This window comes from Bufo bufo, chromosome 4, assembly GCF_905171765.1.
Source record: "Bufo bufo chromosome 4, aBufBuf1.1, whole genome shotgun sequence".
Classification (NCBI taxonomy): domain Eukaryota; kingdom Metazoa; phylum Chordata; class Amphibia; order Anura; family Bufonidae; genus Bufo; species Bufo bufo.
The window spans coordinates 252,581,355-252,601,133 of record NC_053392.1 but is presented as its reverse complement, the minus strand read 5'-3'; the positions used below and the strand labels follow the sequence as shown (position 1 = coordinate 252,601,133).

The 19,779-nt window shown below is 44.5% G+C and overlaps 1 protein-coding gene across 3 annotated transcripts in view; it reads left to right on the top strand.

Moving 5' to 3' along the window:
- The window catches only part of ECE2 (endothelin converting enzyme 2), a 134,594-nt gene that overhangs the window by 45,241 nt on the left and 69,574 nt on the right, over positions 1–19,779 (top strand). For 2 of the 3 annotated variants that reach the window (XM_040426801.1, XM_040426800.1), the window contains one exon: positions 8,596–8,740. The exons of the other annotated variant lie outside the window; for it this stretch is intronic. In XM_040426801.1, the coding sequence (XP_040282735.1) occupies positions 8,596–8,740 (145 nt within the window). The remainder of the gene's footprint in view (positions 1–8,595; positions 8,741–19,779) is intronic. 3 annotated transcript variants of the gene reach the window in all.

The following is a 19,779-nucleotide window of genomic DNA, read 5'->3' as shown; positions in this document are numbered from 1 at the left end:
GTTTCATTTTAAACTTTATGCCTTTTGGAGATCATTTCTTCTTCAACTTGCTTAAAGGGAACCTGTCATCAACTTTATGCGGACCTGACTGAGGGCCGCATAAATTAGTGACAGAAATGATGATTTCAGCGGTGTATCACTCATGAGCTAAAAGTAAGTGGTTGCCAAGAACCAGCATCAAAATCATTGCAGCCCAGCCCTTGAAAAGAGTTAAATCTACCTGAGAAGAGTCATGGTTATTCATAATCTCCTGCTCTCCTCGCCCATCTGCTGATGATTGGCAGTTCTCTCCTAGAAAGAAAGGGAGAAATCTAGGTAGAAGGCTGTCAATCATCAGCAGGTGGGCAGGGAGAGCAGGAACTTATGAATAACCATGACTCTTCTCAGTTGGCCATATAGAAAAGAAGATGGCTTCGGCAGCATTCCGCAATATCAAAACGATCCTTTATTCGTACCTCCAGACACAATTGGCAACGTTTCGACTGTACACCAGTCTTTGTCAAGCCTAATGACATACATTCTGGTAGGCATATATATACCCCCCACATAAAAGACACACCCCGTTACATCATCAGTACAAATCACTGCACAATAGTATACACATGTTGATATTACAACTCACAGTTAATGATATGTCCACCCCGCTCGTGTTGTTCACCTCGGCGTTCCAATATCTGTAATGCGCAGCCGCATCTCAATGTATTTGCATATCGGAAGTGTCATACGTTGCCATGACTCCCGGCGGCGCACGTGTCTCCAGCCAATGTGCTGCAGGACGCACTCACTGACGTCACAGCTTGTGCGTCCACCCCATGACCCACACTCAAGTGCGCACAACAGTGCGTCAATAGCGTTAGTCACGTGGGGTACGTAGCCAATGAAGACCCGGCGCGAACACCGGCGCCATGGCAACGATGACGCCACGGTCACCACTACTTATTACATGTGTGATCTGTATCTAAAGTGGCCGGGTCTATATATTACAGAACCTCCGCTCACAGCGATAATCACATGACTATAGAGGGAAATTAATCCTGACCCCACATATACACGCACATAACAGCTAATGGAAAAATGCATAACTTCATAAGTGTGGTGCACAATAATCACACATAACCATCATCTGGATGGTGTATCCCATATATACATCACATATGGACCATCAACATGGTCCTTTGACATATAGACTAAAGACTGTTGCACCAGGGATGTGCCACATATATATTTAAAAACATGATGTCACTATACTGAGAGGACAAAACAGTGACAATCATCAATCGATGGATGCGACATTAAACTCTAAATTCAGGCCAAAAGGTTGGAGGGACCTGAGGGTATGGATCCATTTAAGTTCCTTCTTCCTCAGGATTCCCTTCCTGTCCCCACCCCTTCTCAAGTATCCTACACTGTCAATAACTCGAAATCTCAATTGATTAATGGAATGTTTACAGTCAATGAAGTGTTTTGCAACCGGTTTGTCAAGTGCACCTGTTCTAATTGTGCTTTTGTGTTTGTTAATTCTTTCCCTCAATTCCATCGTGGTCTCCCCCACATAGATCAAACTGCATGGGCACTGTATCATGTACACCACATCCGTGGATTTACATGTAAAATGACCTTTGATCTTAAACCGTTTACCACTATAGGGATGTGTAAAACCATCACCTTTCATGATGCCACCGCAGTTGCAACATGAAAGGCAAGGGAAATTACCATTCCTCAGTGGTGCTAGCCTTTTCTGTCTTTCGATGTCCTTCCCCCCTATATCCGCCTTCACCAATCTATCGCGTAGGTTAGGGCTCCGTTTGTATGCCATCATTGGGGGAACTGAAAATTCAGTGACTGTAGGCAATCCTTTCTGTAGGATCCGCCATTCCTGTCGTAGGATGTTGGCTATATTGCCGCTATCACCCCCATAGATGGATACAAATGGAATGCGGGGGGTCTCCTGTTTTTGGGATTTCCTTACCAGAGTGGCACTACGTTCCATGGATGTAATCCTATGCTTAGTACGGTTGATCAATTTGATGGGATATCCTCTCCTGCTGAACTTATTACACATCTCATCTACCCTAATACCAAAGAGGGTGTCATCCGATACGATACGGCGTACCCTAAGTAGCTGACTCCACGGGAGGGAGCTCACCATGTTCTGAGGGTGACTACTGTCATACATTAACAAGGTATTCCTGTCTGTAGGTTTTTGGAAGAGATCAGTACAGATCCTTCCATTGTGCACCTGAATTCGGACGTCAAGGAACTGCAGCTCACGGGCAGAATGCATCACGGTGAACTGCAGGTCCCGGACCCCAGAATTCAGGTGCGCATGAAACTCATCCAGTTCAGGCACGGTGCCAGTCCAAATCAAGAAAATGTCGTCGATGTAGCGCCACCAGCACAGGACTCTCTCAAAAAATATGGAGCGATACACCAGCCGATCCTCGACCTCCGCCATGAAGATGTTTGCGTAGGTGGGGGCCACATTGGACCCCATCGCCACACCCCGCTTTTGCTGGTAGAAGGTGTCACCGAAGAGAAAGTAATTCCTCCTCAGGACAATCTCCAAGAGGGCGAGGATCAGCCGGCGCGCCCCAAGAGAGAGCCCCGTGCCGGCCAGGGCCACATCGACGACATTTAAACCATAGGAGTGATCAATGGATGTATACAGGGATACAACATCAAAACTCACAAGTAAAAATTCCGCCGGCAAGTCAAGTGAATTCAGTTTAGTCAAGAAATGGCCAGTATCCCTGACATAGGAGGGGGCCGTGGTCGCGTGGATCCGCAATACCTTGTCCAGAAAGATGGATACAGGATTGAAGATGGAGCCCCTGCCCGACACTATGGGTCGGCCAGGGGGATCCACAAGGCTCTTGTGGATCTTTGGTAAGACATATATCACAGGGGTGATTGGATGGCTTACACGCAAAAAGCTGTTTAATTCATCATCAATGATTCCCTGGCTGAGAGCCTCATCCAATAGCACCCCTATGACACCTGCTATGTCCCACCTTGGATCCTTACTCAACATCTCATAGACATTGTCATCCCTTACCTGCCTTGTGATCTCATCAGTATATTTACATGTGTCCATCACGACCACGGCACCCCCCTTGTCAGCTGGTTTAATCGTCAATTGTTTGTTATGTTCCAGCTCAAGAACAGCCCGTCTCTCATCATGAGATAGGTTGTGTCTGAACTGGTGGGTACCCTCCACCCTCAATTGATCGATACGTTTTCTGACGAAACTGATATATGTTTCCACCACATGGTTGTTTTGTGGTGGAATAAAATGACTTTTATTGCGTAATTCGAAATTCCTACACATCAAAGTATCAGTGGATACAACAGTGGATACATCAGACTGACTGGCAGATACATCAGTATTTCTAGCTGAAAAGAAAGCTTTTAATCTCAAGCGTCTAAAAAACTTTTGTAAGTCGAGCTCAAATTCGAACCAGTCCCGTGAGGTTGTAGGGCAGAATGTCAAGCCACGGCTTAGTACACTAATTTGTGCTTTATCAAGCTGAAAAGAGGAGATGTTCACTACCAGATTCATCATTTCCGCTGTCCGCGTCTCGTTACTCTCCCCTGAATGTGGGTGCAGGCCTCTGTTGGTATTGGGGGAAGGGTCCTTGTTGGATCGGTGGTGTTTCCTACCACCCCTTCTGTATCGCCCTCCCCTCTTTTCCTGCTTGGGCCTAAAAAATTGGACGCACCTGATTCATCAGCAGAATCGGATTCACCAGTACTAAAGCCGAATTTACCTTGATCAAAGCGTTTGCCGCGTCTACGCCTATTAAACCTTTGTGGTTGAGATGCCTGCCAGTTATATATTTTACCAGATTGGTAATCCTCTAAGTCCCTATGCCACTTATCTCTCTTGATGTGTTCCACTTCCAACTTGTGTCGGGCAATGTGTTGAGTGGTCTTTTCTTTGTATACTGTATAATCCTCAATACTCACAAGGTCCCGAATCTGGGTATCCAACTCGGCTGTGGTTTTCTTCAGGTTGTCAACCTCTTTCTGTAAAAAGTCTATGTTTAATAACATTAATTCAAAATTTTTCATGGCCTGATGGATCAAGGGCCTACGGCTAGGCTGTTGCATTGACATAGACGCATTATCTGGATACCGCATAGTGCTGCCTCTACACTACTTCTTGCATCTTCTCAGTTGGCCGTGACTCTTTTCCAGGCCCAGTCTGCAATGATTGTGATGTTGGTTCTCGGCAACCAGTTACTTTTAACTTATAAATGACAGACCGCTGAAATCAACTCACCTGTCTCTACTTTATTTTGCTGTTAGTATGGGCAGCAGAAAGTTGATGACAGGTTCCCTTTAACTGTTCACAGTTACAGTAAGTTTGACCGGGGCTGCCCAAACGTTTGCATGCCACTGTACTATATTACCCAGAAAGGAACAAGACTAAGAAAAGGGAAAAAGGAAAGGTGCAGAGACCCTGTCTTGAGACCATTGTTACGAGAGCCCTAAGTTTGGTCAGCTTGTTAAGCATTCTGAAGTGCCTGTATTTGAGAGATCCCTAAAAGAGGATGAGTGGGGCCTAAGAAGATATAAAGGTGTGAGTGCAATTTATGCTTTTCTGCCCTCCCAGCACAGCTCCTGATTAGATAAAAGAATATATGAGCTTGGAGGAAAATATACAAGACCCAACTATGGTCTCAAGCAATTTCCAAACTTTATTATCAAAACATACAGTCTTATAGGTTAGCAGGACAATAGAGGCACACCACCAAGGGGGTGGAAATCAAAACTAGTAATTTGATTAGTTATTCATATAAGGCAATTCTTTCTGGCCATACTAACAACAGCATTATAGTAGTTAAAAAGCATGTGCTGCATCTTATCCCTAAGTTAGCATTCTTTAGCAACAACAGAACTTGTCCGTCCTTAAGGGTCCATTCACACGTCCGTAGTGTATTGCGGATCCGCAATACACCCGGCCGGCACCCCCATAGAATTGCCTATTCTTGTCTGCAATTGAGGACAAGAATAGAACATGTTCTATTTTTTTCCGGAGCCGCGGAGCGGAAGATCGGGGGCGCGCTCCAGAAATGCGGATGCGGCCTGCCCTTAGAGAATGAATGGGTCCGCACCCGTTCCGCAAATTGCGGAACGGATGCGGACGCATTCTGCAGACGTGTGAATGGACCCTAAAGCTACAGGGCATACACAACTTGACCAAAGTTCACCACAGATCAGACCATTTCCATCACAAAGGATTCAAGTTTGTCTCAAACTGGTGTGGTTAGTTCCTCCATCCTACATATACAGTTGCAAGAAAAAGTATGTGAACCCTTTGGAATTATATGGATTTCTGCACAAATTGGTCATAAAATGTGATCTGATCTTAATCTAAGTCACAACGATAGACAATCACAGTCTGCTTAAACTAATAACACACAAAGAATTAAATGTTACCATGTTTTTATTGAACACAGGTGGAAAAAGTATGTGAACCCTTGGATTTACTAACTGGTTGAACCTCCTTTGGCAGCAATAACTTCAACCAAACGTTTCAGACGTGCACAACGGTCAGGAGTAATTCTTGACCATTCCTCTTTACAGAACTGTTTCAGTATTCTTGGGATGTCTGGTATGAATCACTTTCTTGAGGTCATGCCACAGCATCTCAATCGGGTTGAGGTCAGGACTCTGACTGGGCCACTCCAGAAGGCATATTTTCTTCTGTTTAAGCCATTCCGTTCTTGATTTACTTCTATGCTTTGGGTCGTTGTCCTGTTGCAACACCCATCTTCTGTTGAGCTTCAGCTAGTAGACAGATTGCCTTAGGTTCTCCTGCAAAATGTCTTGATAAATTTGGGAATTTATTTTTCCTTCGATGATAGCAATCCGTTCAGGCCCTGACGCAGCAAAGCAGCCCCAAACCATGATGCCCCCACCACCATACTTTACAGTTGGGATGAGGTTTTGATGTTGGTGTGCTGTGCCTCTTTTTCTCCACACATAGTGTTGTGTGTTTCTTCCAAACAACTCAACTTTGGTTTCATCTGTCCACAGAGTATTTTGCCAGTACTGCTGTGGAACATCCAGGTGCTCTTGTGCAAACTGTAAACATGCAGCAATGTTTTTTTGGACAGCAGTGGCTTCCTCTGTGGTATCCTCTCATGAAATCCATTCTTGTTTAGTGTTTTATGTATCGTAGATTCGCTAACAGGGATGTTAGCATATGCCAGAGACTTTTGTAAGTCTTTAGCTGACACTCTAGGATTCTTCTTCACCTTATTGAGCAGTCTGTGCTGTGCTCTTGCAGTCATTTTTACAGGACGGCCACTCCTAGGGAGAGTAGCAGCAGTGACAATTTGTCTTACCGTGGACTGATAAACAGCAAGGCTTTTGGAGATACTTTTATAACCCTTTCCAGCTTTATGCAAGTCAACAATTCTTAATCGTAGGTCTTCTGAGAGCTCTTTTGTGCGAGGCAACATTCACATCAGGCAATGCTTCTTGTGAAAAGCAAACCTAGAACTGGTGTGTGTTTTTTATAGGGCAGTGCAGCTGTAACCAACACCTCCAATCTCATCTCATTTATTAGACTCCAGTTGGCTGACACCTCACTCCAATTAGCTCTTGGAGATGTCATTAGTCTAGGGGTTCACATACTTTTTCCACCTACACTGTGAATGTTCGCATGGTGTGTTCAAAAAAACATGGTAACATTTAATTCTTTGTGTGTTATTAGTTTAAGCAGACTGATTGTCTATTGTTGTGATTTAGATGAAGATCAGATCACATTTTATGACCAATTTGTGCAGAAATCCATATCATTCCAAAGGGGTCACATACATTTTCTTGCAACTGTATATCATCAACCCTATGTTTCCAGTGGGTAATGGGAGGTGGTAAAGTAGATTTTCATTGATTAGGGATACAAGATCTGATACCAGTTTTTGACTCATCCTCATGGGAATCTCAGAGAGATGCAGGACAACCACCTGATATTTAGCCATCTGGATAAGAATGATCTTGCAAATAGTGTGTTGGGCACCCTCCCCAAATCCAAATGAGCATGGGTAGTCCTCAAAAATGTGGTTAAATGGCATCTGTCAGCAGATTTGTACTTATGAAACTGGCTGACCTGTTACATGTGTGCTTGGCACCTGAAGGAATCTGTGTTGGTCCCATGCCCACATCGCTGAGAAAAATTATATTTTTAAATATGAAAATGAGCCTCTAGGAGCAACGGGGGCATTGCCATTACACCTAGAGGCTTATTTGCATATATAAAACATTATTCTTCTCAGCAATGTGGACACATATCAACATGTGCACATGCAATACGTCAGCCAGTTTCATAGGTACAAATCTGCTGGCAGATGTCTTTTAAGTTACCCTCAGTATCATCACATTTTTAACAAACTTAATGATGGGTACATTCTGTGAAGTTTGGTGGGAACATGGTACCAATGGTTTAGGACATAATGTCGCTGTGTCAGGTATGAGCATAAATTCAGCACATGGCAGCCAATGGTCTCCAGATACAAAATGGAGGGCTATTACTGGGGATTAGCCACCCACCATGACCTCCTGTAGGCTGTCCAGGCATGCTGGGAGTTGTAGTTTTGCAACAGCTGGATGGCATCCCTGGATTTAGCATAACAGATCACATTCAGGACCTTGACTGTATTGTCACCTTCTTCCTGGATGGGGATGAATCCAACTGTTATAAAAAAATAAATAATAAGAACAGGTCTTTGTTTTAAGTAGCAGTATGACTATTTTTTACAGTTGTCATGTAATATCTTTCCAAAATGGATTATCCTATGTTTAATTTCATGTTTATTACACTTACATCTCCTTCATAAAGTTCCTAGGATTAGCAGAAAATTTGTGCTAAATCTTATGCTAAACTCAGTATAGACCAATTTGATCGCCTGTCAGTTCTTTAGGTTCAGATCCTTATTAATTATTAATAACTATGTACCTCTGTTAGCGATCAACACAGCTTATTCACTGCAACTGAGTGGACTTAAAAGAGGTATTTCCATCTTCAGCATTTATGGGATATACACAGTGTGATAAATGCCTGGACAGATGCAGTGACTCATTCTCCAATATAAAACAGCTGCCTCCACCACAACCCATATCCATGGGATATACCATAAATGCTCAAATGGGAATTCATATTTTCATTTCCAGAATTAGATGACCATATCATATATATATATATTGGCTTTGTTATTTTCATTTATCATGGCTACTATGGAATTTATGATGTCAGCTTTCTTTATAAAAAATTGTATAACTGCAATGGTGAGGGGTCTGACTCATGGCATCGCTGACGATAAGCTGACTGAAGCTTAAAGTAAAGTAAGGAGCTGTGAAGCGCTGCTCCCGTTCCTTGTTTACCAGGCCCTTCAGTCAGCGGTGGTGCCAGGACTGGGGTCAATTTAGTAGTCCCACAAAATCCCTTTAGCATGGATGCTTGACCCTGGAAATACATTTTTTATTAACTTATGTGTTATGGGTTTACCAACTAAAACACTAATTTAAAAGGAAAATAGTTTAAAATGTCATGCAATCTTTGTATCTGTTATCTACTTGTTTCTTCAGGTTGGTTTTCGGAAGGGAAGAGGGCACATCTTTAGTTTCCTTGGAGGTAGATCTCAGCCTGAAGTTTTTCTGGGCATCCTAAGTGCAGTTCTAGGATTGTTGCTCATTGGAAGTCTAATTGCTTTGGGAGTTCAGCAAGTCTCAGGTACCAAGAAGATACCTGTTCTTCCTACTTTCATCTAACCTCAGCACCATCTCCATTTGCTTGTGATTTTGCATATTCATACTGGTCTCTAGGTGATGATACTAACAGGTGTTGGACTGGCCCACCAGAGTACCAGAGGATCTTCCGATGGGCTCTGGCTCTGATCCCATAGTGGTCCCTAAATGTCAAGAATTTAAAAAAAATGAATTTCCTTTGAGGGCACTGGGCCTGTTTCTTTGAATTATTATCTATTAAACTTTATTGATTATATGCAGGTTGAGCCCTAAAAATAATTTCCTCTGGTGGACCCAAGGAACCTAAACTCCTATGTTCTAAATATAGAACAAGATAAATTATTAATAAAAATGGATCATTAAACATTATAGAAAATATTACGAATACAAGATTATGGAAGAGGAACGGTGGTTTCCTTAATGGACTAGAATGGGAAATGTGTATTAGACCGAACTCCAGTGAAAAAATAAATACTTCACAGTGCTCTTAGACCCTCAAGTACAGTACTACTTAGTTAAGCTTTTACCTTCAAATCTCATCAGATGGTGCTGCACAGAGATACAGTACAACTTCATCCCAGGCATGGTCACTGTTTCTACAAGCCTGTAGTTCACATTACTCTCCACCTTTGTTAGCACAATCCTACCTAGTGCTTGAAACAGTGTTGATACTACACACAACTAGTTACAATTAGCAGATTATTTCAACAGATTTAGGGAGCATGTACACGACCGTAAGTGTTTTGCGGTCTGCAAATTGCGGATCCGCAAAACACGGAAGCCGGCCGTGTGCATTCCGCATTTTGCGGACCGCACATGGCCGGCGCTGTATAGAGAATGCCTATTCTTGTCTGCAACTGCGGAGAAGAATAGGAAATGCTCTATCTTTTTTGCGGGGCCACGGAACGGTGTGCTGTCCGCATCTTTTGCGGCCCCATTGAAATGAATAGGTCCGCACCCGTTCCGCAAATTTGCGGAACGGATCCATTTATACGGTCGTGTGAATGCTCCCTTACAGCTTATAATTGCCTGTTTGGGTAAGATATTCAAGTTATTTTAATATGTCTGTCTCCCTGAGAAAGTGTTCGAGGTCCATAATTCAACATTCTCATAGCATCAGTGGAGAAGCAAAAACAACCTTGTATCCTTCAACAATGAACAATAGCCCTGTGGTGCTACAGATCATTATTACCGCGCTATCATTAGCAACCTTCACAGTGAAGATCCCGAAGACCAACCAAAATTGGTCTTCGGGCTTGTGATCATTGTGACAAGTGTTACAATGTTCCTGTGTGAAGTTAAAGTATATAAAGCTGGCAGAGCGAACCCTGCCGACTGTAAAGTAAACTGTGATCATGCTGTCTGTCAGTTAGGCCCCTTGCAGACGAGCGTGTCCGGATTAGGTCCGAATGCGTTCAGTGGAAACTGCGTGATTTCGCAAGCAAGTCCATTCAGTTGTGTTTGCGATTGTGCTCAGTTGATCAGTTTTTATCGCGCGGGTGCAATGCGATTGAATGCGTTTTGTACGCCTGATAAAAAACTGAATGTATACAAACAACATCTCTTAGCAACCATGCGTGAAAAACGCATCGAATCCGCACTTGCTCCATTCACTTCTATGGGGCCAGCGTTGCGTGAAAATTGAAGAATATAGAACATGCTGCGATTTTCACGCAATGCACAAGTGATGCATGGAAACCAACGCACATGTACACATCCCCATTGAAATGAATGGGTCTGGATTCTGTGCGGGCGCAATGCGTTCGCATCACGCTTTGCACTCTTGCGGAATACTCGCTTCTGTGAAAGGGGCCTTAATCCCTTCCTGCCCTGACTGTGGTAGAAAGGGGTTCATTCCCTTTTTTCATAAAAGTAAAAAATTAATTAAAAAGTACATAAAAAGTAAAAAAAAAAGAAAGAAAATCTTATAGCTATATAGCTATGGTAATTCGTTTTAGTAACAGTATAGCAGACTACATACCGGTACATACACACATTTTTTCCCTCTTTTTATTCCATAAAAAAATTAAATGAAAAATCTAGTTATTAGTTTTAGTAATAGCATAGCGAATTTTGTGTGTAAAATATACAAACGTACGCACATTTTTTCCTTTTTCTTTAATAAAAATTGTAATGACTGTAGGTAGCGACAGACAAGGACAGTGAGTCCCTGAACTAGAACCCAGCCCGCTTTCCCTACCTACTTGCAGTGTAAGCCCTGAATGGCAGAACTGTAATTGGATGACGGTCCCTACATTAGTATAAGAGCAAGACACACAACACAGACAACTCAAAAGCAGAGTATTATGAAATGGGTCAGAACCAGACCGGCTACGCAGTACCAAAACATGAGACAGAGAATGGTCAGAAGACAAGCCAGGGTCAGGAACACTGGGAACAAATAGCAATACAGGAACCAGGAACAAAGAAACCAGCTAGAGCCAACAAAGACTATCACTGGCTGGTGTATAACCAGGAAAAGATTTAAATACAGCGCACAGTTCCTGGATCAGAACCTTATAGGTCCATTGACTCAATGCTCTATTGGTCAAAAACACTAGTATACAGTAATAGAGCAGCTGAGAAATCAGCCCGCTGCTAGTCTCCTCCAGCATACGTGCGCTGCAGGGAGAAACAGATCATTGCATCCTGCTACTAAGAATGTGGTTGCGACACCAGGGGCGTGGCTCAGCAGCGCATCTCTCCTAGCAAGGCAATGCTGAGGCTGAGGATTGCGCCGTTGGACAGGTACGTTTATTACAAAAATATAGGTATTCATTTTAGTTAGATTTAGTATAGTGGGTTTTTTTTTGTGCATAAAATATAGAAACGCATGCCTATTTTTTCATTTCTTAAAAAAAATAAACCAAAAGCCTAAGACTACTTTCACACTAGCGTTTTGGCTTTCCGTTTGTGAGATCCATCATGGGCTCTCACAAGCGGTCCAAAATGGATCAGTTTTGCTCTAATGCATTCTGAATGGAAAAGGATCCGCTCAGAATGCATCCTCCGATCAGTCTCCATTCCGCTCTAGAAGCGGATACCAAAATGCTGCCTGCAGCGTGTTTCTGTCCATCCTGGGAGGCTGAGCGAGACGGATCCGTCTTGACACACAATGTAAGTTAATGGGGACGGATCCGTTTTCTCTGACACAATAGAAAACGGATCGGTCCCCTATTGACATTCAATGGAGTTCATGATGGATCCGTCTTGGCTATATAAGACATAATACAACCGGATCCGTTCATGACGGATGCATGTGGTTGTATATTGTAACGGAAGTGTTTTTGCAGATCCATGACGGATCCGCAGTGTGAAAAATAGCCTTAAATGTCCAAATTTCCCTAAGATGAATACCTGGAGAAGGGGCTTCAACATAAAAAAAAATTATCACTTTGATGGAGTTTCTAATGTTTTGGCACTGTACGACATCTGTACTGGCAGTATAATGCCACAGAACCAGCAATAGAAAAATAGGCCGCCAAAATCCAAAATGCGCTCCAGTCCTTTGAAGTCTTGCAGTAGCATCCATTTTAGCAACATACGGTAATAGTTTTAGCAATGTTTTGTCTTGTAAAAATATACATTTATAGCATAATTGTCACAGTTTTCCCGTCAATATATTTTTTAAATATATCTGTCATCTAATGGCACAAAAGAAAGGTCTAAGGTGTCCTATGTTGGTTGGCTCAGAAATTAAAGGGGTTGTCCCATCTCAGACAATGGAGGCATATCGCTAGGATATGCCCCCATTGTCTGATAGGTGCGGGTCCCACCGATGGGCTCCGCACCTACAATAAGCACGGAGCGGGGAAATGAACGGAGGGCGCAATGCCCTCTATTCATTTCTGTGGGCCACCGAAAATAGCTGAGCACGGCTATTTCCGTCTGCCCCATAGAAATGAATGGGAGCAGTGGCCGCGCGTGCATGGTGCTCTCCCATTCACTTCTATGGGAGGAGCGGGGAGAATCGCTTGGTGGTGGACGGACCCCAGGAACACAGCCACAGCTCTCCCCACTCCGTTCTAGTTGTAGTTGAGGGTCCCAGTGGTGGGACCCGCACCTATCAGACAATGTGGCATATGCTAGCAATATGCCCCCATTGTCTGAGATGGGAATACCCCTTTAAATATTTATTACCGTAGCTGTTAGTCCCATTGCTAAAACTGAAATATTGGCCTGGCAAGGAAGGGGAGTAAACACTTTGGTAATGAAGAGGTTAATGGGGCAGCTGCTCAACACCCCACTGTTACCTGATTCTAAGAAGATACCTGTTCTTTCCACTTTCATCTAACCTCCGCACCATCTCCATTTGCTTGTGATTCTGTGGAAACTATTTTGTTTCAGAGCCAGAACTGAGTATGTGTGTCAAGTGAGGCACCAGCAGGGTGGTAATTGGAACAGGAATGTTCTTGCCACTGCATTTTCCAAACAAAGCAGGGATGGATAAATAGATAGATAGATAGATAGATAGATAGATAGATAGATTTGCTTTTGTTAGGCTACTTTCACACTGGCGTTCGGTGCGGATCCGTCTTGTATTTGCAAAGATGGATCCACACCAATAATGCAAACGCTTGTATCCGTTCAGAACGGATCTGTTTGCGTTATTCATTCAAAAAAAAGTCTAAGTCAAAACGGATCCGTCTTGACTTACATTGAAAGTCAATGGGGGACGGATCTGTTTTCAATTGCACCATATTGTGTCAGTGAAAACGGATCTGTCTCCATTGACTTACATTGTAAGTCAGGACGGATCCGTTTGGCTCCGCATCGTCAGGTGGACACCAAAACGCTGCAAGCTGCGTTTTAGTGACCGCCTCAAAAACGCTACGGAGACCAAATGCAGTCAAATTGATGCATTCTAAACTGATCCGTTTTGGACCGCTTGTGAGAGCCCTGAACGAATCTCACAAGCGGACCCAGAAACGCCAGTGTGAAAGTAGCCTTAATTGTACTAGCTTGAAGGGATAGTTGAACTATCAACAAAATTGCAGGAAGCATATTATTATATTATTGTCTTACTGTCATATTTTATTCACCACTTTATGGCTCATGCACACGACCGTAGACAGTTTTTCGGTCCGCAAATTGCAGATCAACAAAACACAGTTACCGGTGTTTTGCCAAATCTCTATACCTTGCGAAAAGTCTATACCGGAAGTGACGCGGCACAGGAATCAGCTGGAGGAGGGTGTGCGCGGCGCGATAGAAGTACTTCGTACACCACGTGTGCGCACTCAGGGGTATAGAGATTTTGCAGCGCAAAATGTTTCCTCAGATCTCCCTACCTCTGAGTGCGCATGCGCCCACAAATCATCAGTTGCAGTTCATCCTTACCGCAGAGCTGAGTGCTGGATACCGAGCTCACCAAATAGTAGAGCTGAACTGCAACTGATGATTTGTGGGCACGTGCGCACTCAGGGGTAGGGAGATCTGATTAAACATTTTGTGCTGCAAAATCTTTATACTCCTAATAAGTGCACGCGCGTTGTACGAAGTACTTCTATCACGGTGCTGCACACCCTCCTTTACCTGATACCTGTGCGGCTGCGTCACTTCCGCTGCGGCCGCGTCACTTCCGCTGCGGCCGCGTCACTTCCGGTATAGACTTTTCGCAAAGTATAGAGATTTGGCAGAACACCGGCCATGTGCATTTGCATTTTGCAGAACAGAACACAGAACATCTGGCCCATAATAGCTCAGTCCTATCCTTGTCCCTTAATGCGGACAAGAATAGGACATGCTCTGTATTTTTCTGGGTGCCACGGAACGGACATACGGATGCTGTCCACCACATTTGCAGCCCCATTGAAGTGAATGGGTCTGCATCCGACCCTCAAAAAATGCGGGCTGGATGCAGACACAAAACACGATCGTGTGCATGAGATTTTTCTCCATTATAATAGACTTTTCTTAGTCCCATTTTCAAAACATTTCATTAGACATAAGGTACAATTGGGTTCCAACGGTGGAGTTTCTCTGTAAAGGATTGTGATTGCTGATCCATTTTTCTATTCCATGTCTCTCGGTCAAAAAAATATAAATATCCACTTTACATTGTTGGCTTTGCTTGTGGCTCACTGCCCAGAGCTGGGTCTGCAGTAATGCAGATACTTTGGTGCAAACTATGCAAGGTCTGCACTTATATGCAGAAGGTGTGTTTCCTGCATGCATGGAAAGAAAAATCCTAGTAGTAAACCTGGGGATACAGTATAATTGGAATATTTCTGCAAGTCATTCAGCAATTTGTGCAGCTACCTTGCCCTTCAGTGCTTATTCCTAGCCCTCATTCACAATCCATAGTTGCTTTTGCAGCAATTACTTGACAGTATTAATCATCATGAATGAACCTTATATTCCTTTTTTGTTTTTGCTTCAATCTGCAAGTAGCACTGTTTCCTTAAAGGGGTTTTCCAAGATTTTAATACTGATCATCAGTATCTAAACGGTGGGGGTCCGACGCTCGGGACCCCCACCAATCAGCTGTTCGAGAAAGCAGCAGCGCTCGCAGTAGTGCCACGCCCTTCTCTCAGCTTTTCCTAGGCCAGTGACAACATGTTCATTGGTCACATGGTCTAGGCGAAGCTCAGCCCCATTGAAGTGAATGGGGCTGAGCGCGATACCAAGCACAGCCGCTATACATTACAGCGCTGTGTTTGGTAAGCACAGAGAAGGCCGCGGTGCTAACAGGAGTGCTGGTGCCTTCTCAAACAGCTGGTGGGGTCTCGAGTGTCAGACCTCCACTGATCTGATATGGATGACCTAACCAGAGGATTGAAATCTCAGAAAATCTCACTTCAGCAAATAGCATTTATTATGTAGACAAAGTTAATACAAGGCACTTACTAATGTATTGTGAATTTCCATATTGCTTCCTTTGCTGGCTGGATTCATTTTTCCATCACATTATACACTGCATGTATCCAGGGGTTATGATCTGCAGGATGGGAGTTGCTGCGCATGTGTGCCTATGTGTGCTCCCTCTGTCCCAGCAACCAGGGAGGCCAGCGCTTTTTCCAATAGTGTGCAAGCATAACCACCACTGCTGGATCACAGGGTGGTCATAACCCCTGGATATGAGCACTGTATTATATGATATAAAAATAAATTGAGCCAGCAAAGAAGGCAATGCGGACAATCTTAGTACATTAGTAAGTGCCTTGTGTACATGACAACATTTGCAGAAGTGAGACAGCCACTTTTAATATACACTGTCAGGCCAGGTTCACAAGTATGTATTTACAAGCTTCAGCATGGGGAGGTGTCACGACCGCTATCCCAGCAGCAGTCGTGTCACACCAGACGGAGGGGAAGGGGGACCCTTATCTACGGATGGGAAATAGAATGGCCACCCCTGACAAACCCTAAGCTGGCACCTGTCTACCCTGATACCCTAGACGGGGTGTGAACCCGTGCGGCGAGCTGGATGCCTAAACCCTGAGTCGCCCTACCAAGACTGGACTGGGGAAAGGCCGATGGGAGCGCTAGTCACCATCACTCACGTCTAGGAGAACAGCAGGGGAAGACAGCAACAAACAATCTATAGCAAAGATAGACTTATCCAGTCACGAGCAGAGAAGGCGATCCCAAACACGACAGTCCACGCCGGACAAGAGCTCCACAGCAACACCATCAAATGATCTCCTTCCAAGGTCAGAGTAGCACTGGAAGTAAGGACTATATCTGGCAATGACTGCAAGTGAAAGTGAAACTAATATAGTAGCTGGGAGTGGCAGACAGGACTCACCTGAGGAGGATGCCTACAAACTCCCAGTCAGGACAAAAAGGTTCACAAGGCAAAACCCAGATGACATACCCTGAACCACGGAGCAAACTCACAAGCTATCGCGAGTAGCAAGTCGCTGCGACCTTCTCCTCCCAGACCTGTCTGGATCAGTCACAGTCGTGACAGTACCCCCCCTTTCTACGAGGGGCCCCTGGACCCTCAAGACCAGGCCTCTCCGGATGGGAGCTATGAAAAGCCCGAATGAGTCTGTCCGCTTTTATCTCTGATGCTGGAACCCACATTCTCTCTTCGGAACCATAACCTTTCCAGTGCACCAGGTACTGAAGAGAGCGGCGAACATATCGTGAATCAACAATCTTTTCTACCTGAAACTCAAGACTGCCATCAACAACCACCGGTGGAGGCGGTAGTGGCAATGGTTCAGGAGGTTCTACATATCTCTTAAGCAGAGATCTGTGGAAGACATTATGGATCCTTAGAGTCTGAGGTAGCTCCAGACGAAAAGCCACCGGGTTAATGATCTTAATTACCCTATAAGGACCAATAAATCTCGGACCTAATTTCCACGAGGGAACCTTCAACTTGATATTTCTGGTAGACAACCACACCAAGTCATTCACCCCAAGGTCCGGACCTTCAGAGCGCTTCCTATCAGCCGCACGTTTGTATCTACCACCAATTCTCTTCAAACTTTCTTGCACACTCTGCCACACTGAAGAAAGTGAAGACGCAAATCGTTCCTCCTCGGGAATCCCAGACGGCCCCCCCCTCACTAAACGTACAAAACTGAGGATGGAAACCATACACACCAAAAAATGGTGACTTATCGGTGGATTCTTGACGACGATTATTAATGGCAAACTCGGCTAACGGTAAATAAGATGACCATTTCTCCTGATTTTCGGAAACAAAGCATCTCAAATATGTCTCTAGGTTTTGATTGGTACGTTCAGTCTGACCGTTGGACTGTGGATGGAAAGATGAAGAAAACGACAGATGAACCCCTAAACGAGAACAAAAAGCTTTCCAAAATTTAGAAACGAATTGGGCACCACGATCCGAAACAATATCGGAAGGGACCCCGTGAAGCTTCACGATGTGGTCAATAAAAACCTGAGCCAGTGTGTTAGCATTAGGCAATGCGGCAAGAGCAATAAAGTGCACCATTTTGCTGAATCTGTCAAAAACTACAAGAATAACAGTCTTCCCCGCTGATACTGGTAGATCCGTAATGAAATCCATTGACAGGTGCGTCCAAGGCCTGTTGGGGATGGCCAGAGGTAAAAGACGCCCTGCCGGACGAGTATGATCTACCTTAGAACGAGCACAGGTAGCACATGCAGACACAAAATTCAACACCTCCTGGCGCCATTTAGGCCACCAGAACCGACGAGACACTAACTCAGAGGTTGCCCTACTACCTGGGTGTCCTGCCAGTGTGGAGTTATGGTGTTCTTTTAGTATCTCCAGTCGTAAATTTTCTGGCACAAACAGTTTACCCGAGGGGCAGGAGGCCGGGGCGTCCCCCTGAGCTTCCAACACCCTCCCCTCCAAACCTGAGTGTAATGCAGAGACCACCACCCCCGGGCGATAGGTTATTACAAAATTAAACCTAGTAAAAAATAACGACCACCGAGCCTGTCTAGGGGTGAGACGTTTAGCAGACTCCAGATATAATAAGTTTTTGTGATCAGTAATCACCGTGACGGGATGAACCGCCCCCTCCAAAAAATGACGCCACTCCTCAAAAGCCAACTTAATAGCCAAAAGTTCCCTGTTGCCAATATCATAGTTCCTTTCTGTAGTAGACAATTTCTTCGAAAAGAAAGCACACGGACGCCATTCACCAGGGGACGGGCCCTGAGATAGTACCGCTCCCACCCCCACCTCTGATGCGTCAACCTCTACAATAAAAGGAAGCGAGACATCTGGCTGTACGAGAATAGGGGCTGAGGTGAATCTCTCCTTCAGAGATGCAAAGGCAGTTTTGGCTGCATGCGACCATTTGGAAAAATCGGATCCCTTTCGGGTCATGTCCGTCAGTGGTTTGACCACCAAGGAATAGTTCTTTATAAACTTTCTATAAAAATTGGCAAACCCCAGGAAGCGTTGCAATGCCTTCAGGTTCTCAGGCAGATCCCAGTCTATAATCGCCCGGACTTTCTCTGGATCCATGCGGAAACCTGAATCTGACAACACATACCCCAGAAATGGCAGTTCTTTTACGGCGAACACACATTTTTCTAACTTAGCAAACAATTTGTTGGCCCTTAATATCTGCAGCACTTGTCTCACATGGATCTTATGTGTATCCAGATCCGGGGAATAGACCAGGATGTCATCAAGATATATCACAACAAATCTCCCGATAAGGTGACTAAAAATATCGTTGACAAAATGTTGGAATACCGCAGGCGCATTAGTAAGACCAAATGGCATGACCAGATTTTCATAATGCCCTTCCGGAGTATTAAAAGCCGTCTTCCACTCATCCCCCTCTTTGATGCGAACCAGGTTATAGGCTCCTCTGAGATCCATTTTGGAGAACCATTTAGCACCAGCAACCTGATTAAAGAGGTCGGGAATGAGAGGAAGAGGATAGGGATCTCGGATAGTTATCCGGTTTAATTCCCGGAAATCCAGGCAAGGACGTAGGCCCCCATCTTTCTTTTTAACGAAAAAGAACCCTGCAGCCACAGGTGAAGAAGAGGGTCTGATGTGTCCCTTAGCCAAACTCTCCGAAATATAATCTTTCATAGCCTTCCTCTCCGGGCCGGAAAGATTGTATAACCGGGTTTTAGGTAGTTTTGCCCCAGGTAATAGATTAATCGGGCAATCATACGGACGATGAGGTGGTAACCCCTGACAACCCTTCTCAGAGAACACATCCATAAAATCTGACAGAAAGGCAGGTAAAGATGTTACAGAGAGTGTAGAGCACCTACTACTCAAGCAGTTGTCCTTACAATGTTCACTCCACTCCACAATCTCCCCGGCCTGCCAATCCACCACTGGATTGTGAGTCACCAGCCAGGGAAGCCCCAATACCAAAGGAGCCGGAAGACCGTCCAGGACATAACAAGAGATATGCTCTTTATGGAGGTCCCCTACCTGCAGATGGATATTATGGATGATCTGAGTTAACTCTCTCTGAGTTAGAGGGGAGTAGTCGATGGCAAACACAGGAATAGTTCTGCATACCGGTTCCGAAATTAAACCCAGAGCCTGAGCAAACTGTGAATCCACCAAGTTGACCCCCACCCCACTGTCCAAAA